The sequence below is a fragment of the Gavia stellata genome, chromosome 1, assembly GCF_030936135.1.
Source record: "Gavia stellata isolate bGavSte3 chromosome 1, bGavSte3.hap2, whole genome shotgun sequence".
NCBI classification, from domain to species: Eukaryota; Metazoa; Chordata; class Aves; order Gaviiformes; family Gaviidae; genus Gavia; species Gavia stellata.
In genome coordinates this window covers 58,408,592-58,430,866 of record NC_082594.1, presented here as the reverse complement: position 1 = coordinate 58,430,866, position 22,275 = coordinate 58,408,592, and the positions used below count along the sequence as shown (strand labels likewise).

Below are 22,275 nucleotides of genomic sequence, written 5' to 3'. Positions count from 1 at the left end.
TTAATTTTACAATCGAATCGTGATTATTTTTTTCTTGCGGATGATCAAATCTCCAGCTTTATATATAAATAGATAGTAATTAGACATCGGACAAACAAGATTTAGCCTGGAAAGTAATTTCCTAGACAAATAATTATATGGTTAGTGCCTTCAGTCGTTCAGAACAGGCAGTGCTGCCAAAGTTTAAAATAGTTTACAATCAATCTGAAGAGGTTAAGTTAAAATACTGCAATCACTAATAATGTCCACATAGAAAACTTATGCTGCAAACAATTATACATAATATCCACTTATAACAGCTGTCTTGTTTTTTTAAACAATAATTTAAAAACTATGTCATTTATGTGATACATGTGCAACATATAAAATGTGAAATATGAAATATTTGGTACAATAGTGCTTGAAACAAATCTCAAATCAAACATGAAATTTTAATTATACATATATAATTACCTTGTAAATCAACAAAGTATTTAAAAAAGTAAACAACATTAAAATCTGCTTCATCCATATATATGTATGTATGTATATATAATATGTATATAATTGTATTAAAGATATCTTCATACTTTTGTGACATAAAATATGTTTTTAAAGAAAAACAATTAAAAGAACTATTTTTTTCCTCCACTCTAATCTGGTTACAATCTTATAATCCAATTAAAAAAATGCAAATACATTAATGATTTATTAAACTGAATCTCACTCTACATTCTTAGTGTTCAGTTAATAGCCTAGATTAAAGTCACCTATGAAGTTTCAGTGACTCAACTGAATTTTAATTAAATTAGAGTATCATACAAATCTCTTCATCTACAGCCTTCTTTTTTTGCCCTTTCTTTTGTTAGTTTGGTCTTTTTTTGTTTGTTTGTTTGTTTGATTTTACACTTCTAGAAGTTACTTCTTAACAGCTTGGATCTTTTTGGTAACCTGACTATGAGTTTGAAAGATTTTTCGCTTCCGGTGAGATTTGACTGTTGGCATCAGGCTCACTTTCATCAAGTCTGATGTGACAAAATTTAGGCACTTTTGCAAAGTCTCTTTTAAAAACATTATAAATATACTTGCAAAATAATATTCTCAAGACTTTGTTCTTTTGGGGATTGAAAGGGGTATGAAGTTCATACTGTGCAAAATTTTTAAATTTTCTTCTGCTATTCTGCTATGGTTCAAATGCAACTTCTCCATACAAGTCAAACACCAACCATGTGCATCTAAAGAATTTGTGCTTTACTTTGGACTTCTGGCTGAAAATATTCAGATTGGCAGGGTGATGTGCAGGACACAGGGCTGCGTTTCACTTCCTCTGTCTTGGAATCAACTCGCTAGGGGAGCAAAACCAAGATTTTTTTTTTTTAACTGAGAAGAATAACCCCAATCGTAGTTCGGGTGAAAATTAAACCTGCAACCGGGATAAGTTTTAGCCGATACAACTTAAATTATTGCTGAGCTCGAAAGATTCATAAACACTGAATCTCACGAGACTAACTGAACTGGACCATTTCCGTTAGGTATAGTTATGGAGAAAAGACAATATTTGCAAGAATTAAACTATGCTTAGAAAATCTTTAAAACTAAATGTTACCCTTTATGTCTTGAAACATCACAGCTGGTATCAGGTAGTTAACTATTTTAGGTTGGAGTATAGTAAGCATACCATATTTAATATTCATATATGACATAGCAGCACTAGCTTTTTCGAGTTTGTGATTTGTCCGTAAGAACAAATTCTTGACTTAGCATGCAGTTTGTGGCAACTCTAGAGAGGAGGAGACGGGGTAGTATGTACAGTAGCCGTGCTTGGCCGTCCGCAGGGAGGCTTCGTGACACTCCGTTCCGCTCCTGCCGGCTATTTCAGGATTATCTGTTAAAAGAAAGGAAAGCGTGATCACGCTTTTAGGTGATGCGGGGAGAGCAGTTTGCCCAGACGGCTGGCGCTGGACTAACTAAGCTTGGGCATAGCTCATACGGGACAGGATCCCGTACTGGACAGCATCCCGTATCTTCATGCTGCCTGGGAGGCGTTTGCATTTCACAAACCTGGTCGTCCTCCTCCCACACACATGTCCTCACGTGTGTGAGGACACGCAGAGGGGGTATTTTATGTGTCAAAATACTGGAGATGGCACTGAAGCCACAAAGGAAGGGCCCGGCTGGAGGTGGGGTGCACACCCTCAGCACCCCGGCTGTCAGTGGAGGGGAAAGCAGCCCTGCGCCTCCCGAGTAAACTCGGAAGCGCATCGGTGCCTGGTGCGATTCTCCAGGTCCCACCCTGCTCCCACAAAGTCAGGAACGACCACGGGAAACGGTGGAGGCAGGGCCCCTTGCCACTAACAAGAAAAAAAATGTACTGGGCTGGGTGTTTTCAAGAAGCTAAAGTGTCTTTTCAGTGCACTTTCAGCAGCTGCTTATTACCTAAAAAAAAAAAAAAATCTGCAGGTCAGCAAACTTGAGAGGTTTTTCACGCTGCCTTACGTCAGGAGATCCAGGGGGGATGATCATAACGGTATCTCTGTGCGCCTAGCTAGCCACTAACCTTGCTGCTTTACCTCCACAATGTCTCCAACTGAGGGCGAAGCAACCATTTTTAGACGCAAACTCTTGCGCTTCCAATACTGCAAGGGTTAAATGCACAATGTGCCCAGCAACTGACTCAACCTGCTCACAGTATTGGAAAACAGTCCAGATTTCCATCACCTGCCTGAAATGGCTGTCAGTGAAAGTGATGTCAAAAGCCAGGGGTGCGATGTTTTATCACGTCATTGCTGATCTGTGCTCTAGATGTAAGCACAAGTCAAGGAATCAGAGTGCATCGCCCGCTCTTCCTGTTTAATTTGGCACTCGACGTATTTTTAAGCTGTATCTGTAGGTGGTATGCAAGACAGTCAGGACAGCACTTTGACCTACTTGTGTATTACGAAGCTAGACCACTGTTTAATGCAATATTTATTTTAAAAGGGAAAAAAAGGTGTTTTGAAAATAACTTCGGCAACATACTACCTCTGACATACAGATTACCAAAAAGAAACACGCTCGCCTCTGCATGGAAGACACTTGTTCTAGTTCCCTGCCCAGTCACATTTTAACACACCTGCAGCCACTGCATGAAGCCTGCTATGAAACTAGGGAGGATTGCTTTGTTCTAGGTACAGCATGGTGTGGCATGCCATCAAGACTCCTAACTACTACAGACAACTGCCTAGAGACCTCAGCTCAACAAAAATATTGCCAATGAGATGAAGCATTTGCAGGAGCGATGTAAATGTTGTCACACCTGAGAGTCGCCCTCCTCTCTCGTGGAAGAGGAGGGGAAGAGCCCGGTTCTAGAGAGAGGCAGGATATGCAAAACCTCTGAACCCCAGTTCCTACAGCACTGACAACTTGTCCCTTCTGCTTGAGCTTGAAGGGACCTGCTCTGCCTGACCGACACACCAGGAGTGACAACTCCCATTCCTCTGGGAAGCAAGCGACTGTCTCCATTGCTATTTGCTCTCTGTACACAACTACCACCTCCCTGACCCCACCTAACTTGCCAGCATGCCAAAAAGTCATCTTTGATTACCATCAGCACTGAAAATCTGGTGACACGCGAGGCCCCATTGTAATGACACTGTACAAACACCTGCTGCTCCAAAGGGCTTAACATCTAAATCCATCATACATACAACAAGGACATATATTTTTAATGAACTTCCACCCATTGTGAGTTTGTTAGCTTATCGCCTATCTTCTGTTTCCTATTGAAATAACAAAAGAAATACCTTTGCTGGAATAATAAAGCCCTGCCTGTGATAGCCCTGGTCCATCTACAGCACAGTGATTTGACAGTACGTACAAAGAACGCAGCCATGCTGAAAATAAGAAGTGACCGAGATTATTAGCACTGATATTTTTAGCATGTTACAACCCAACATGTCAATGTAATTAATAAAGCAGCTTTAGCTATACTGGGTTAGCCATAATCACACAAGTGTATTTAAAAGATCCTAAGGTCTGATTTAATGGGACACAACCTGAAATCTACTCAGTGTAAAAAAACTGCAGCTGCCTACATCGTCTGCCAACTTTTGAGGGGATAAACTCGCATTTTCCTATAGCTTTTTTCTCCCTGTACAGGGAGACAGATCACTGCCCCTTACGCCAAGATGTCCTAAAAGGTCAAACAGCCCCACAATACTAATGCTCCTAATTCCTCCAAAATGTGCGACAGAGGAGGCAGAAGGCCTAATCTCAGGCTGTGTGTCTCAGGAAAAGGGTAGGACTATCCCTGGCGCTTTGATTAACCCAAGTGCAACTCACCCTGCTGCGTGGCAGGCAGGACGGAGGAGCCCTGGGCAGTGTGAAAGAGCAGGGACCCCATCTCTGCTCTGCTCTGGTGAGTGGCAGAGGCCAGGTAAGGACTTCCACCCCCCCATCCCTATTCCTGCCGTTTCTCCCCTCCTCTCAAAACTCAGGAAGCAGCAAAGACAATGTAAACACTTTCCTTTTGTGTGTGAGCACATCCTGTTTACGTGGCTGTGGGTGCAGGAGGAGCAGCTGGAGCTCTCCCCACCATGCTTCTCCTGCCACCAGCAGCTACGGAGCCGGCTTGCTCCCACCGCATCGTCCTCGCCACGCTGCTGCTTGTGCAGGGGATGTAACTAGGGCATGTTGCACCCCGGCTATTTCTAGTACACGTAGGAGTCCTCCTAGGAAAAAAACCCTCAAGTTTCTCCTTCAGAACAAGCTTCTCCAGCGCAGAGATGCAGAGATACATTTTTTTTTTAACCTTAGCCACAAAGTGTAAAATGTATCCTGTAGTCTCTAATTATATGTTCACACCCTATTTCTCAAAAGATATCACAACTCTGCCATAGCTACATACACATGTAGCAGCTTCTGCAACTGTTTTTTTTTCACTGTGTCTGACAGAGAAACACAAAATGCGAAACTACTTTACATGGAAAACACACTGTGAACCTCTTCTGTTTAATCTACAAACAAAGTAATAAACTGTAATGGAAGACAGAGGCTATCTTAAGTCTGCATCGCTGCTAATTGCTCCATCGCTTGCATGCTGAAAAAGGAAAAGCTGTACAGAACATTCTGACCATGGAACATCCCTGCAAACAACTACTGCAGAGTCTCCGCTCCCTCGTTACTTGTAAATAGGTCCAACAACCTTCATGTTTGCTACTGTTTGAAGAATTACATCTCAAATGTACATATATATGACTCGTCATATTCGCAGTGATACTATTATATCATTATACTTCACAGCAACTTGATATAATGTATTGACACTTTTACCATAGTATATATAAGCATAAAAAACCTGAAATATAAAGACTACACAATGAGTGTGTGTGCATATACGTATGTGCAAGGGTCTACAGGTCAAGAATGGGAAAGCATTTTCTCATGGTCTGTATGGATAAGATCCACAGGTGTGGATACAGACGCGCCAGAAAACATACTTTTGCTTCTGCAGTAAGAGATCTAGTAAGAACACTATTTCTAACACAAGCAGAATGGCCTGGCACTTACAGTCTGGGGTAGTAATGCACAGAAGATTTAAGAACAGCAAAGGGCATTTTTTGGAGGCAGTCACAGACATAGGGTGCTCTCTCCCTCGTCTTCTAACTTGGTACCTGTTTGAACTGCCAGAAAGCTGGCTGCCCTTTAGACTAAAATCACTAAAATTGTGCCAATGTTAGTTACTAGACCTCACTGAAACTGCAAATACATAGAGTGAACCTAAATTTCTGCAAACTACTTTCTAACCACCAAGGAACATTTGCTCTTCCAAATTTTCCAGCTCTTTAGAGGTGGCATTTTCAGCTCCCAAATGCCAAGACTTTCTCTTTTCTATCAGAGCACGGCTCTTTCAGACCTTTACCTTCAGGACCTCTAAATGACCACAGTGATTATTTAAGCCCCCTGTGAAACACAGAACATCCCTAAATTCATCCAGGGTTGCGATACAGTTCTGCAGTGTCATCCATGGGAATGACCACCAAGAGAGATGTTACTGCCAGTGGGTTTCAGCCTCTCTCCGAACTACCAACGCATGGTAGGCAGCAGACAAATCGACATCACCTTGGGTTTTCCTCAGACCCAGCAAAGATGGCTGCGACTGGTTATTGTCTCAAGACTTAAAAAGTACAATTAAGAATCTCTTTTAAATTAAGGTGGAAATTCCACCTTTGTGAACTCTTTTCTGACACCCAGGTTACTATATGCACTGCTTTACTTGACACCGTTCACAGAATTAACCAAATTACCTAGAGTCATGACTGGGTACTACGAATTTCAAGAATACCACTTGGCTTGAGATCTTCTGTTTTGAAGCTACAACTCATGAAGCTTCTTTATTCCCTGTGTCTTAAATTCTGGTTCTAGTTGCAGATTTATTATTCTACATTGTGAAGCACTTAACCCTTCAAAAATGAACTCATACATAGTAAACATTTTAGACTGCTCAGCTTTTCATTTTAAGAGCAATGTAGTAATAGGAATTTCTTGTAGACAAGAGTCATCTCAGATGATTTCAGACACATACGCCTCAGCTGGTCACCCTATTTTACATCTTCCTAGCCTACCTCAGGCAACTTATTTTAGCATGAGACAGATTAGCACCTCATGATGCTTTTTTCCCCACCACCAAATATAAAAGTTTGTGGCAAACAGTTCACACTGAGGTATTTTACTTTTAGACACCTGTGTCAGGGCAGATGAATCCTACCACAGTGACATTTTCATGTTTTTCACACAAGCAGCAGACTGGTCAGATATGTCTAGGGTATACATTAAAAACAACAGATATTTTCAGCCAGCCGACTCATATCAGACTGTCTCATAACTTCTCCCGCTTTCTAAAAATAAAACTAACACTAAGTATTTTTTCCCTTTGACATGGAACCCAAGACTATTTGTATTTCTCCATGCCTTTGGGAAATGCCTCCATCTCTTTATTTTTCATTTTCTCTTAGAATGCTCTTTTGTGGCATGCGCCTTGTTCTTTTTCTTCAAAATAAATCAGTCTCTTTTTTTAATCAAAAGTGGAAAAGGATGAGTAAATATTCAGACATTTATTGAGAGTAATCACTATTTTATCAGTTATGCTTGGTCTTACTTAATTTTTACACAGCCTTACAGATGGACTTTTTCACCTCCTATTTCTCCATGGCTTCAGCAGCAGCACCTCCATGGAGCACCAACCTGAGCTTTCCAATCCCCCACCCCAGGACTCCCACCGACACTCCCATAAGGGATGGGATTTGCCCCTGTCCTCAACTGGCCAGCAACTGAGCTGGCTCCAACTCTCTCTTGCATTAAAAGCAGCCTGCCTGCTGCCAGCGCTCAGGGTGGAAAGGTGCTGGGGTATACACGCCTCATCTGTCCCACCCTAGCTGTTGTCCTGCCCCCTTTTCCTGGTCCTGGCACTAGCTGCAATCCCCTGCTGGAAGCCCCTTCCTGACCTACTGTCTGCACTACATTGCAGGTCTGTCACTGCCAAGAGCCTCCATTCCTTGTCTCTACCGAACACATTTGCACATTCGTGCACCCATCAAACCTCAGGCCTGCCTCCACTCATTTACCCCTTTCCACTTTCAAAATTCATGGTCACCAGTTTGCACTCCTGTAAAACAAGTGTCAAACTAGCATCCTTCTATAGGGTCATCTGCAAACACTGAAAAGAAAAAAACCCAAATAAACATATCCCCAAACAAAACCTAAAGGAACTACTAATAGGGTCGGAGGCACCTGCTGAAAGCAATTTGTTACCCCTGCAATCACTGCTGAACACTTCATCACTTTTCGCAAACACACTGAGCTTCACCCTGCGTCGCTGGCTTCCTTCCTTTGCTACTCCTCCTCTCTTGATGACCAGAAACCTCATTCTCATTTCCAGCATATTATGATTTAATGTATATGTGCTTCAGTTTTCTCACTAACCATGCACCTCTCCTCAATTCAGGGGTGAAGGAGGATTTTTATCTTACTGCCTCTCCATTAACCCAATGCATCCCCATACATGCTCATCAATAAGGTGACCTCTGGTTTGTATATGAAGGGTGAGATGTCTAGGCCTCTAGGCCACAGATGATCTCCTTGGTTGTCTGCCCATACAGTGACTAATATAGGGGGCATCAAGTGTATCCTGAGGGGTGGATGTCCTATTTCACAGAATCACTAAGGTTGGAAAAGACCTGTAAGATCATCAAGTCCAACCATCAACCCAACACCACCATGCCCCCTAAATCATGTCCCACAATGCCACGTCCACACGTTCCTTGAACACCTCCAGGGAGGGTGACTCCGCCACCTCCCTGGGCAGCCTGTTCCAATGCTTCACCACTCTCTCAGTAAAGACATTTTTCCTAATATCCAGCCTGAACCTCTCCTGGCACAACTTGAGGCCATTTCCTCTTGTCCTTTCACTCGTCACTTGGGAGAAGAGGCCAACACCCACCTCTCTGCAACCCCCTTTCAGGTAGTTGTAGAGAGCCATGAGGTCTCCCCTCAGCCTCCTCTTCTCCACACTGAACAACCCCAGCTCCCTCAGCCGCTCCTCATAAGACTTGTGCTCCAGACCCCTCACCAGCTTCGTCGCCCTTCTCTGGACACCCTCCAGCACCTCAGTGTCCTTCTTGTAGTGAGGGGCCCAAAACTGAACACAGGATTCGAGGTGCGGCCTCACCAGCACCGAGTACAGGGGCACGATCACCTCCCTGCTCCTGCTGGCCACACTGTTTCTGATAGAGGCCAGGATGCCGTTGGCCTTCTTGGCCACCTGGGCACACTGCTGGCTCATATTCAGCCGGCTGTCGATCAACACCCCCAGGTCCTTTTCTGTGGGGTAGCTTTCCAGCCACTCTTCCCCAAGCCTGTAGCATTGCATGGGGTTGTTGTGACCCAAGGGCAGGACCCGGCACTTGGCCTTGTTGAAACTCATACAACTGGCCTGGGCCCATCCATCCAGCCTGTCCAGATCCCTCTGCAGAGCCTTCCTACCCTCCAGCAGATCAACACTCCCACCCAACTTGGTGTCATCTGCAAACTTGCTGAGGGTGCACTCGATCCCCTCATCCAGATCATGACAAATATATTAAACAAGACCGGCCCCAAAACTGAGCCCTGGGGGACTCCGCTTGTGACCGGCCGCCAGCTGGATTTAACTCCATTCACCACAACTCTCTGGGCTCGGCCGTCCAGCCAGTTTTTTACCCAGCAAAGAGCTGCCAGCTTCTCCAGGAGAATACTGTGGGGAACAGTGTCAAAGGCTTTGCTGAAGTCCAGGTAGACAACATCAACAGCCTTTCCCTCACCCACTAGGCAGGTCACCTGGTCATAGAAGGAGGACAGGTTGGCCAAGCAGGACCTGCCTTTCATGAACCTGTGCTGGCTGGGCCTGATCCCTTGGTTGTCCTGCATATGCCCTGTGAGCGCCCTCAAGATGAACCTCTCCATAATCTTCCCCGGCACCGAGGTCAGGCTGACAGGCCTGTAGTTCCCCAGATCCTCCTTCCAGCCCTTCTTGTAGATGGGCATCACATTGGCAATCCTCCAGTCGTCTGGGACCTCCCCCGTTAACCAGGACTGTTGATAAATGATGGAGAGTGGCTTGGCAAGCTCCTCCACCAGCTCCCTCAGCACCCTTGGGTGGATGCCATCAGGCCCCATAGACTTGTGAGTGTCCAGGTGGCATAGCAGGTCATTAACTGCTTCCTCCTGGATCATGGGGAGTTTATTTTGCTCTCCATTTGCTTGGCTTTCTCACAGCCCATCCCCTGACGTGGTAATTCTGGTGCCCTGCTCCATCCTCTCTTTTCTTCCCTAAGTCTGAGTGCCCCCCGTTCTGCCTGTCCTGTATGTTGATAACACATCTCTGGATATGGCTGAGGGTCAGATGTCCATGCTGAAGTGGACACATCTGCTATCACATTTTCATTCCATCAGGCACAAGCTGTTGGCCATCAGGGTGTCATAAAGCTGACGAAGACCTTGTCTGAATCCATCTCTTCACAATGACCTGAAGAAAAGATTAAGGCAGCTATGGGATCCCAAAGGGCTCAAGGGCTCAACACCATCATTCTTCTTAATATTCACAAGGTCCTGAAAGACAGTCAAAAGCCACTTGTGCTGACAACTCCTTAGCATGCTTCTGAGCTTCAATAGGTATTTACTCAAGTAATAATGTATAATATTTAAGTTCAACTTAATACGTATTTACTCACTCTGAAAAAACAGGACTAGTTGTTTTAAAAAATGAAAGCAATCTGGCTTTATTTATTCTTCTTTAAAGTAATAAATAATGCAGTAGTAAAAATTGATCATAACATACTCTAATGTATTCTACCAAAATCTATTTTTAACTAATCACATAGGCAGCAGAGGGACTACGTAGAAATGAGAAAACCACTGCTGTAATATTTTCGGAGCACCGGTACAGTGACTGTTTTGAACGGCCCCTCAATTTTACCTTTCAGCAGGTCTGAGCTACTGCAATCATCTGTGTTTTTCACTTCCTACTTTCAGGTAATTTTCTTTCTCTTCTTGAATTTTAGAAACTGCCAGAATAGGCTTATGCAGAGGAACTGAGAGCACAAAGGAGTGAAAGGCCAAGCACAAGGTGTGCATTACCTATGAAAACACCCGTATTCCTCTTAGAGGGGTGCTACTTCTCCAAACCAACATTTTCTTAGGTGTCTTCACCTAGCTTTTTTTTTTTCCTTCTAACAAAACCTGCTTTATATTTTCCTCTTACACATCATACATGCCCAAATCATGCAAGATGAGGCTGCCATTACACATACGGCATTCCTTTTAGGCGAACCCTGCTACTGCACGCAGAGCACGGCTAGCACTTCGCAGGTTCCCCAGCAGTAACCACCACTCTGAAACCCCTCCTCTACCAAAACCTGGCGCTCCAGTTCAGCCTCCTTTCCAAACAAGAGACAGTCCACTGCAACATCCAGAACTTAACTCAGACACAGAAAGGTAACAAATCTGTGTTCATCAAGGTTGCTCATCAGACACCACACTTATAACACTTGTGTCAGTTTTATAAAACTCACTATACTTAACAACTTCTCTGGGGAAATCTTAATGTTCCTGACTTTTGACTGCTTACCGCTTCCTTAATTTTCTTCTTATCTCAATATTCTCTTGTAACAGACATACATACTATTGTGTGTCACTGCAGATAATATTGCGCCAAAAATGAAGTCAGTCAAAGTTAACAAATCTCTGCCTCAACCTGAAAGTCCCGACAGATACAACAAACAAATAAATAAATAGATGTTTCCACTGCAGTTATGTGGGCAGCCTCCTGCATGCTCAAAGCCAAAGACTGGCATTTCTGGTGGGCAATAAATCATACGCTGAGATAAAAACATGATATTCGTTTAATTCAAGGGAAAATAGCTGGAGCAGCTAGAGATGTCCAGATGCAATTATTTCAAAGAGCAGAATCCCAAACAAGTACATCTGGAGCTCTGCACTGCACTGTGTTGTTAAAATTTTATGATGGAAAAAACCAGACTCACATGAGCTGTGTGTACGTGCTAAGCACAATGAAACAAACTCGTATTTCCCCAAATGCCTACAAAATGAGTTGACCTCAGAAAAATTTTCCTATGTTTAAATAATAAATATATGCCCCAAAAGACTTTTACTCAACTTGTCGAAGTATCATTTGTTGAATAATTGAAAGCAAGAACACAAAAGGAAGTTATCATCTCAAACATAAATACATTTTTTTTAATTGCAATGATATGAAAGCTAAAACAGCCTATAACAGGAAACTATGTCTTGATTTTTGTTATATACAAGAAATTAAGTGTTTGCCTTTGCTTACTGCTCGTGTTATGTGATACTGCCATCTAGCAGGCTATCAGAGGAAGGCAGGTTTCAGTCTTTCTCTACAAGGGTGGGGGTGTGTGAGGGGGGAATTTCTAAAAATCCAAAACAGAGATTTTTCATTTCTTCTTACTGGCTTCTCACATATGAGCATATGATCTAAAAGTCTGTATGCAAGCCTGCCAGAAGTCTTCATCATCTGCACAGAAACAGCACTCTGTCTTAAGAGACCAAAAAATGTTATTTAAGCAAGTCTTTGTTTTACTTTTAAGTTTTCATGAGTCTTAAAATTCCTTTAAATTTTCCAGGGTAATGTTTTGGCTTTGCTTCTTTGCTTCCTTACAGTTTAAGAAAACAAAGTTTTGCCACATATTTTGTAACGTCAGGTGTTTCAAGGCAATTCAAAGGGCTTGACACTGCTTGAGATTTGTTGTGGGCTTTAAGATTGGAAACTCTCACTTCTTGAGCCTGCAAACTGTTAATTCGGAAAGTTACAGACAGCTACTTACATGTAACTCAGTGTCTTCAGACAAGATAACTTGATTGAATTGAGGCTTGTGATTCTTGGGTGTCTAGCATGAAAAGAGGCAGCAAGTGGTTTACGTTTGTTTGCCCTTCCTACCGTGACAAGCTATTGCTATTAAAATACCTTCTCCAGAAAAATAACTCCGTGATCAAGGATCATTTAGGTTCACTTTTCCAGCCTGGTGCAGGTACAAGGCGAGATGTCCAGTCCTGTATCCCAGATGTCAAGGTTTGCCGGTACCTCTAATGGAGCAGCATGGCACCATACATGGGCTCGCTAGATGCCCAACACTGTTCTGCCCAAGGCTCGCTCCCTGCAAGCATCCCCTCTGATAATGTGTCTGAGAAAGGAACCTATTCTTCTATCTCCTTTGTTGGAATTTTTCATTCAAATCACCTTTTCTGTTGTTAGAACAGAATTTTCTATAGGAGTATTTAACGTGGGACTTTATGGAATTTCTAGACCAAAACTTTCAGTCAAAAAAAAGACAAAAATTGTTCAGATACTTACTATTCACAACAGAAGTGCTTTCCTACTTGTTCCCCCATTCCTTTACAAACTGCAATTAAAGTTTTTCAAATCACTAACAAGAATTTTGCATAGGCTCTTATTTGTAATGTTGTTGTATACTGGCACTAAAGATGTAAATAACATTTGTTTCCCCTTCCCACCTTCCTTCTCAAAAGCTTGCTTTCGAACAACAAAAAGGGCTGTTTCCTAGTACCTTCCAGATTTTTCACAGAATCACAGAATAACAGAAACACCAGGGTTGGAAAAGACCTGTAAGATCATCAAGTCCAACCATCAACCCAACACCACCATGCCCATTAAACCATGTCCCACAATGCCTTGTCCACACATTCCTTAATGCCTCCAGTGATGGTGACTCCACTACTTCCCTGGGCAGCTTATTCCAGTGTTTCACTACTCTCTCCATAAAGAAATTTTTCCTAATATCCAGCCTGAACCTCCCCTGGCGCAACTTGAGGCCATTTCCTCTCGTTCTATCACTCGTCACTTGGGAGAAGAGGCCAACACCCACCTCTCTGCAACCCCCTTTCAGGTAATTGTAGAGAGCGATGAAGTCTCCCCTCAGCCTCCTCTTCTGCAGACTAAAAATTTCAATTCATCTTCTCAGTATATTTGCTACTCTTCTCCCCATTTACAAGTTCTGCAGGTTTCCACAAGGAGGAAAGGGAACACGAGACAGAAAAAGCCTTGTCACTCCTCAGCAGTGCTGATGGCAGCCCTCCGCCCTGCCAGAAGGCTTCCCAGGTTAGATGGGTAGACTGGAGAGGAAGGCCTTTTTGGGGACACCAGGGAGTATTTGCAAGAGGGAGAAACTGGCGCTTCTGCTTTACGCAGAAGGAGAAATTAGCTTGAGTAGGTGCCACATGACATTTCGGTCTAAGGGGAATCTGCCTCCTCTGGGAGTGGCGGCTGCCTTTGCGGGCACCTTGGCAAGGAGAGGTGCTCTGTTGCTGCATGTCCCGGCTCCCCTCCCTCCCAAGGGAGCTGCCATGCGCGGTGTCGCAAATCCCCACTGAACATTTGGCATGTTTGTATTTTATGCTATCTTAACTACTCTCTTAATTCTGGGGCAAATATTCTAATTTTTCTTTTGTTTGTGGCACTCGAATGTAACATAACTATTTCTATTTTCACTTCATTGTATTTTTACAGATTTTGACAAAACTGAAGGCTACTGAATGATTTCATAATTAATATCTGCATAATTGCCACCTAATTTAGTGCGAACGCTGATGCATAATTTAAAACAGCTGTGCTTGACAATCACAAGCCTTAGCACGAGCCAGCCTGTTGATCTTGTATTTCTTTTCAGAGATGGCCTACAAGTATTTCATTTTTCTACTGGATCTGCCTTTTAATTTTTCCTTCTTGGTTAAAGGTCATATAACCGGTAGAATAATGTTGTCACTAAATAACATCTTTAAGCAGCATTCTCTGTAATGCTATTTTTATACTGTCAGACTCCGGCACATTTTCATTGCTGCAGAAAATAAAGCCATGTACTGTTCTGTACTGATGTGAGCGAGACTATTTTCTTCAAAATAATCTGGAATTTGGTAATTGCCCTGCAATAACCAAGAACTAAGGAAGCACCCACTGCGCCTGAGGACACAGATTAAGACACAGAAATGCTGGTGTCTAACCTCCCATCGCAGTCAATGGGGTGATACAACTGAGCCAGTGCACCAACAGAGCCTGGAGATCACTTCATATGATCACCCACTGCAGGCTCAGGTCACTTCTCACCAGACTTTTAGTACCATTTGGACTAAGGTCTCCTGCCTGTCGTCCAGCTGCCAGTTCACAAGCGTGCAGATTTGTCTGTAGATCCTGAATTGCATCTGTCAAGCTTGTCAAAATGCCTTGGATAACCTAGACAAGCAAGGTCATCTTAGGACAATCTTAAACACCAGCAGACACAAGTTTAGGCAACTGAACCAAGCCCTGCGTGACTTTTGAAGGGTGAGCCAGACTATTCTCCAGACTTCACCTGACTGTGCTGATAACCTTACAGTCTACAGTGGGCCCTTAAATTTCTAGCTTGCACGTATACACCCATACTCAGACACCAACACTTAGGTGTCTTAATTTCAGACTAAGTTCTAACCTTTTAATCCATGTAGGACTCACAGGACTCACCAATGCATATAGGTAAATGAAGTAAGGCTTTCTACTTAGAAATTTAAAGCCCCCCAAAACAGGTGTTGGCATTATTCAAAACTGAAATTCAGTCCCAAAATTCAGAATACCACCTCTCCCAAATAATGTTAGGATAGATCATCCTCTGTGAAATCTTACAGCTACCTGTGAGCGAAGCTGAGCAGGTAACAGTTTCCTTGCTTGCTCGAATACTGCTAGTCCACTAGCTACAGGAGTAATAATTAAAAGCTTTGTTAAAGATCTCTGAAGTATATATTTACACACAATTACCGTATTAATATTTTAAATAAGATGTTTTACATACCTCTGCCTGCACGTATGCACTAGAGGGAGCTAGGACCAAACCCTCCGTATACGTGCCTTAATGTTGCTTCTCACCATCATTTCACACTTTTTGGAACTTTACTGGTTTCATCCTCCAGGAAAACATTGTCAGCATCCCCAAAGAACAAATGAACGCGAGTTCGTTAAGGATCTAACCCTGAAGCAAGGTTAAGCAGCTGCGGCTTCCAGCCTCACTCTGGTGGGAATGGCTAGAGCAGTTGTGAAGGAGGTAAGAGGAAAAGGGGAAAGACCTCTCACCTCTGACCGGTCATGCTCCCAACCTCCTCACATACCTTTGGAAGTCCACCTGCCTTTCACTGGAAATCCCAAGCTAAGTCCCCCCTCCATCCCCTCTCATCACAGCCTGGCAGCTAGAGTAAGTGGAGATACCCCCTCACAAGATGTCTACACTCAGTGAATGGCAACACCATCAGCTCTTCTATCAACTGAGTCAGTTTTTAATCAGGATTTGTAAAACAGGGTTTGCTAAAGCACTTTTGCTCCATCCCATTTTCATTGCACTAAGCCAAAGTGATTCTCCTCCCCTCCGAAGTACACTGCAAGAAAATTATTTTGGTTTTAAAACCTAACTTTCATAAGTCAGGAAAAGCAAGAGACTTCCATTTTTTCATATATTCTTAACCGGTGTCACCCTGCACGGATGTACTACAGTATAGCGTTTAACCCTACACAATCTTCTCACGTGCCTCGTGCCGTACATTGAACACAGAGCGCGTAGAGTTGCTAGCCAAGCATGATTGACTGTGTGTGTGCCAACGCAGGCACATTTTGAGCTGTTACTCATGTTATTTTCAGAAAGAAAGGGCATACAGAAGACATAAGACATAGTTCATCTTTTTTCAAAAAGCAAGCTGACAGCACATACTGAATAATTTACTGGACCCAAACGAGTTGTTAGGTTTTTTTAGCCACCAGCTGAGACTCTGTAACTTTTGGGATGTTGATTTTTCCATCCACTGGTGCTTCGAGGACACCGAGATCATCACACTCAACCCAAGGAAGTCCAGTAATCTTTTCCCAGGCCAGAATAGGAGCCAGATGATACTGAGCTAAATGATTAAGCCCTGCTACAACTTTCTTTTCATGCCTGGCATTGTGAGGAGAAGCTGTGGGAGCTGAAATGGGATGGGCTGAAGGCTGCAGGTTGATTAAAAAAGTGTGATAGAGACACTTGAAAGAGGAAACAGTATCCCACAGATATGTAAAGCAGTGTGGCACAGACCAGGAAAGGAAATTTTATCTAGATGGGAATAAAAAGTCCCTTTCTGAAACATGCAGGAGAGTTTAAATCCATACAAGAGGACATGAACAAAGTACGTTATGACCATGAAAAAAGTCTTAACCCAAGTTAATTACCTGTTCCTTCTGTGTTTCTTGGTCTAAAGAAATACTGAGAGTTAGGACCACAGAGTTACTATGGGGCCTTTCCCTGTGTTGTAGCTTTGTCTCCAACTCTTAAGAGGCTGTAACTAAACAGCAAACTTGGGGATCTGCCTCTTATAAAGAAGAAGTAACTACTACTACTACTTTCCGTACTTTCAAATGCACAGTTTTTTACAGCAGCTTTTAAAGATTTGCAATGACTAAAACAAAGACAGGAGTGAGGAGAAAAAGACAGTGATGGCACATGCTACAGAAGCCAACGAGAAAAGCTGCTGGGGTGGGACTCATCTCCACATGCAGTGGTGCAGAGCTTTGGTTATGCACCTACGCTCCTTCCACAGGCCAGAGAAAGAGGCAGGACCCTCCAGGGCAATTTATCTTGCCCTAGCATGGACTTCTAGAAAAGCAGATGAACTGGATGCCAAACTTCCAAATGGCTGAAGTTAAACAAGTAGAAACTCATCCCCGTGTTAAACCATCCTTTAATTTCAGCATGGAGTTATATGTATACACACACACACAAATATATGCAACTAAATAAATACCAACAGACACTTTTTACAACTCCTGTTAAATTTAAAATGCTCTAATTCTCCAATGCAAACAAAATCTGTACTGGGAAAGGAGGGGCTCTGCCTGCTATCCTGCTAGATGAGAAAGTGCATTAAGGCACACCTATGTCTCCCCACTGGCACTAGCTACTCATGTGAAAGTATTCCCATGATCTCAAAAAAAAAAAAAAAAAAAAAAAAAAAGAAAGACTGCTTACTGGTCCCTTTGTAGGTGTACATGTATTTATTCTACTTCAGCCACAGTCAACCCCTCTGGTGCTCAGCAGCATGGGTGGCGGAACTGCCCCACCTGATCCCCTCCCCAAACCGCCCCGTTTTCTCATAGTCCCTTGACATCTTCAAGTTCCTCTGTCATTACTTTGGGATCACAAAACTACACTGGATACCACCAATTTTCTGCTGCAGACACTGTTCCGGGAAGGACAGTGAAATGCACCATTTGCCTGCTGCACTTTCCTCCTCATCCCAAGCCTTTTTTCATTAAAACAAGCTAGCTCTCAGAAAAGAATACACAAAATGACAACCCTCTTCTGATGAAAATGCTAGAAGCACAAACACCACGATGTTGGCAAACAAGCCTTTCAAAAAACAGAAGACAGACTGGTTTGTGTTTCTTTAAGAAAGTAGGGTGTATTTCAGAGGTAGTATATTTCTCCTAAATTATTATAAATAAACTCTTGCAGCAAATTCTATTTTCCCATGGGATACTTAAATAGTTTTGGGACCAACAGTAAAAAAAAAAAAAAATAGTATCTGCTGGTATAACATTATTAAGCAAAACATTTTCACTGATTTCTTTGTAATTCCTTGGCAGGTGGAGGGCAATGAATCAATGGGTAAGCGTTTCTGCTAGGTCTGCAACAGCTTGTCGGTCTGGCCAGGAGCAACACAAGGACAGGTGACGGGGACATAGCCCTTTGCTTTGCTTGGTGAGCAAATCTGCTTGCTTCCTCCTCAGTCTGACCTCTCAAAACCTGAGGGTAAAACAGCTCTCAGGTGGAAGTGCCTGAGCGTGGCCCCGAAGCAACAGAAAAGCCAGAGCGACCCAACTGCTGTGCAAACCCCTCTCCTGGCAGATGGCGGGCGCATTGGGGTGGGAATCTCTACAGCCCCAACGGAGGAGTCAAAGCTACACACTCTGAGCTGCAACAGATACGTCTTCCCTGGGAATCAGGACGAGGGGGAAACCCTACCAAAATGAAAACTGCCATTAACGTAATAAACTGCAGGAAAAAAGGAGAAAGTATCATCTTTCCTAGCCTGCCTCTGCCAATAACCTCCGGGGCTCTTTGTAACAAGGTCCTTCCTCAGAGAAATATAAATCCCAGGTTAAAGATACACCTCCAAACAAAGCAGGCATAGTCATAAACACCTTGAGTGCTGTTTTGATCGCTAGCATTTACAGAAAACATTCAATTTTGTTTCTCTCTTTTTTTTTTCAGCTACCTTGTCCCACTTGTGATTTTAGACAACTTCCATGCTTACAAATTAGTCACTTCCACACACCGCATGGAGAAGGCTACATTAACACACCTGAATGTTTGAAACCTGTGATGATCTTCCTTTTGAACTTAGGAGTTAATAATAGACTTTTGTAAGTAGTCCAGTACTACGGTGATTCTAACTCCAGCTGGGTTAATTACACAGTAATTAGGTACAAACATTGCAACACAAAACACAGCTACATCATTATTTGCAACAAATGTTAACTCTAAATAAGTGCAACCTGTCCCACAAACACTTGCTATAAACGACTTAAAAAGAAAAGTAAAATTTGATGGGGTAAACACAGAAAAAAAAAAAAATTCTCTGGGAGAATTTTTTTTGTTAAAAAAAAATTAAAATAAAAATCTCAGCACTCATTTAGAGTTCGGGATCTTGTGAAAGAAAGCTTTAAAAGGAGCAAACCTGATTTGCTGTGGCTGTTGCGGCGAAGGGAACACTTGTTGCAGGAGTTGTTGCTGCAGAGACAGTGGCGGCCGTAGCGTTGTGCATCATGGGTACTTTCAGGAGGGGAACCATGGAAGCAATGAACAGGAGGGTGCAGCATTATGGTAAGAGAAGTGGTATTTTTGGCATGGTGAATATCAAGAGCGGCAAGCCATCGTCATGGGTTAAACCGGCAGATGGCATGCAATCACAGTGCAAAGCGAGAAAGCGTGGCGGAGAAATAAAAAAAAGGGAAAATAGCTTATTACAAGTACAATTAAAGGAAGGTTGTCAACACAATCGGCGATTCCCAGAAAAAAGAGCAAGGACCACTGAAAATGCGGGCGTTATCTCTAAGAGGAGGAATACTTGTGCAAACGAGGTGTCTACCAAATAGCCCGTTACCTGAGAATTGTTACATGGGCAATTTGTTTTCCCCCAGTATCAATATAAAGCACTCCAAAGTAAAATTCTAGTAAAAAAAAAAAATACAGTGGTTTGTACTGGGAAGGAAACTGATAAATGTTTATCTTAATTTTTAAATACAATTAAAAAGTGAATTATTTTCATGTATCTTCATTTTGAAGTAAGCCAGATACTCGCTGTCTTTCCTTTATAATCCAATTTATGCATTTTTTTCCTACTAGCACTGCATAACTGTTAGACTTTATCAGAGTTAAATTACCATCTGCTTTGAGGCAAAAAGCAGGAGAAGGATGATAGTAATTTTCCCGATTTAAATACTACTTTGTTTGATCTAAAAAAGCAAGGTCAATTTTGTGAAACTTGCTGCTTTTGCTCATTTTAAGAATGAATTTTAATCAGCATCTCCATGGGAGAATTATTATCTTGATGTTTTAAAGGCTTGATATTTTAACTGCTTATTTGAGTAGTCTTACAAAAAAAAAAGTCACTGTGATAGGCCTATAGAATGGAAGAAAAATTACTTTTCTGTCTTAGAGGCTGTTGCACTGGACTTCCATTTTGCATGCCCAAAATATTAATTCCAAGCTGCAAATATATTTAAAGGAGGAGTGAGATTCAAATCATGGGTTTCAACAGAACTTCTGTGGATCAAAGCAGGCATTTCTGGGAAACGCTGATAAAACTTTCTAACACACAGCAAAAAGGAGAAATAGGCACACCACTATGAAACTTTAAAACACTGATGAAATTTGCTGGCTTTTTCCAGTATTTTATGATTTTATAGTACTAGACAATATAAAATATAAAGAGAAATAAAACTTTGAAAACTGAAAAGCAGACTGGAATTCATGGTATTATGCTTTTGCAGTGTAGTTGTTATAGCAGGTGATATCACATCTAAACTGCGGCTTTCATCTACAAATCTAAACACTCTGTAAAGTCAACCATAAGGACAAGCGAACCTTTAATTCTAGTCATTGTCTACATCTTGCCTAGGATTTTTGAAACAAGTGAATATGCATCATATACATTATAAAAAGAGATCAATAAAGAAATTTGGAACCTACCAATACTGGTAGCGGGTGTCATGCACAAAACTGACCCTGCGTGTCATGCAATGATAGGTGAAAAAAGTGGATAAAGGGAAGAAACAGGTTAGCCATTTAGAGTTAACATTCAAAGTGAGATTCAAGCATAACCACAGAGAAGTTAGTTAAATGAAACTATAAGGTCATTCATAGTTTTGCTTTACCACAAAAAAGGTGATTATGTTCTTACTAAACTCCTACCTGAGTATACTGCGTGACTTTTGGCATGTTTCTGTGTATATACAAGATAATTCATAAATTTTTTTATTTAGTACTTTCATCCTTTCACTTAGTACTTTTGCAGCAACAGTTATTTTGTTTATAGAAACATCTTTGGTTAAATATCACATTATTTGGGAATTTTAGAACTCATTGCATAATTCAGACAGCTCAATGTTGCGCAGATCAGCATTCACCAACTTTTTGATGTGCAGCAGAGAAAGAAGTCAAAGTGGAATTAGCAGATACTGTTCTGCGGGGGCTTTGCCAAATTTAATGTACTTGTTCTTAACACAACACCTGAGGTGGAGAAGTGCTTCTGACCAAAGAAAATGCTACTGTGACAGTTCCCCAAGCTAAACACCGCCAAGCGTGTTATGTTCCAGCAAAAGGCTCCCAGCGCACCTCAAAGATGCTCTGGAAGGACTGCTCACCTGCCATGCAGTTTAGGTTTGGTGCCTAGTCCACCTTTAACCGAGGTTGGAAGACCAAATAAAAAAAAAGAATAGCATATTTGCAGTACAGGGCATATAGCAAGCTGGTGAAGGTGAGCAGGTAAGGAGACTAGTCCCAGGTACATGCATATTTGATATAAAGTCAAATATGCTTCCTGTATTCCTGCTTAATTACTACAGCAGCCCCTTATCAGAACACCGCAGTAGCAGTGTAACTATGAATGACCTTACCCAAGAACAGTCCCCGGAGAATACACAAAGTTCCTCCTCTAGAGGCTACAGAAACACTAACAAACAGCAATGGGAAGAGAGAAAAGATCTGTTGTTTTTAAGATCATTCACCAAACAATAAGGAGAAGGTGACAAAGCAATCAAACTGATGTAAAACAAACAAAGTGCAGAACTTTGGAGGTAAGCCATGCTAAGTCAAGCCCCACACCTTTTATTAGGGGAGCAAGTGGTTAAGAAAGCAGAGAAGTTATATAAAACAATAAAGTTTTATATATATTCCAGCAGCAAAACTTGTCTTAAAATTTAACTTAACACACACACACACACAAGGAACACATTTGAAAATTATACCAGTTCAGAAAATATCACATAATCACTTAAAATCCAACAGATAATGTCATGCATTGCTCCTTAGACCTGGGTGGTGTGACAGTCCTTACACCCACCAAATCCAACCTTCCCAGGAAATGTGGCAGTATCAGACATAGCATCTTTAATGAAAAGCTCATGACACTCACTCATATAGAGGGGGTTCCCCTTTCCTAACCTCCTCCCATACCCCACTC

At 42.2% G+C, this 22,275-nt stretch overlaps 1 protein-coding gene across 13 annotated transcripts in view; it reads right to left on the bottom strand.

The window, feature by feature from the left end:
• Positions 1–513: 513 nt before the first annotated feature.
• MBNL2 (muscleblind like splicing regulator 2) overlaps positions 514–22,275 on the bottom strand; it is a 74,130-nt gene continuing 52,368 nt past the window's right edge. For 6 of the 13 annotated variants that reach the window (XM_059825441.1, XM_059825456.1, XM_059825492.1 and 3 more), the window contains one exon: positions 514–1,864. In XM_059825441.1, the coding sequence (XP_059681424.1) occupies positions 1,737–1,864 (128 nt within the window). In that variant the 3' untranslated portion in view covers positions 514–1,736. Of the gene's footprint in view, positions 1,865–19,269; positions 19,365–20,783; positions 20,820–22,275 lie in introns of all 13 variants that reach the window. The other 7 variants (XM_059825450.1, XM_059825462.1, XM_059825496.1 and 4 more) reach the window with 4 other exon arrangements.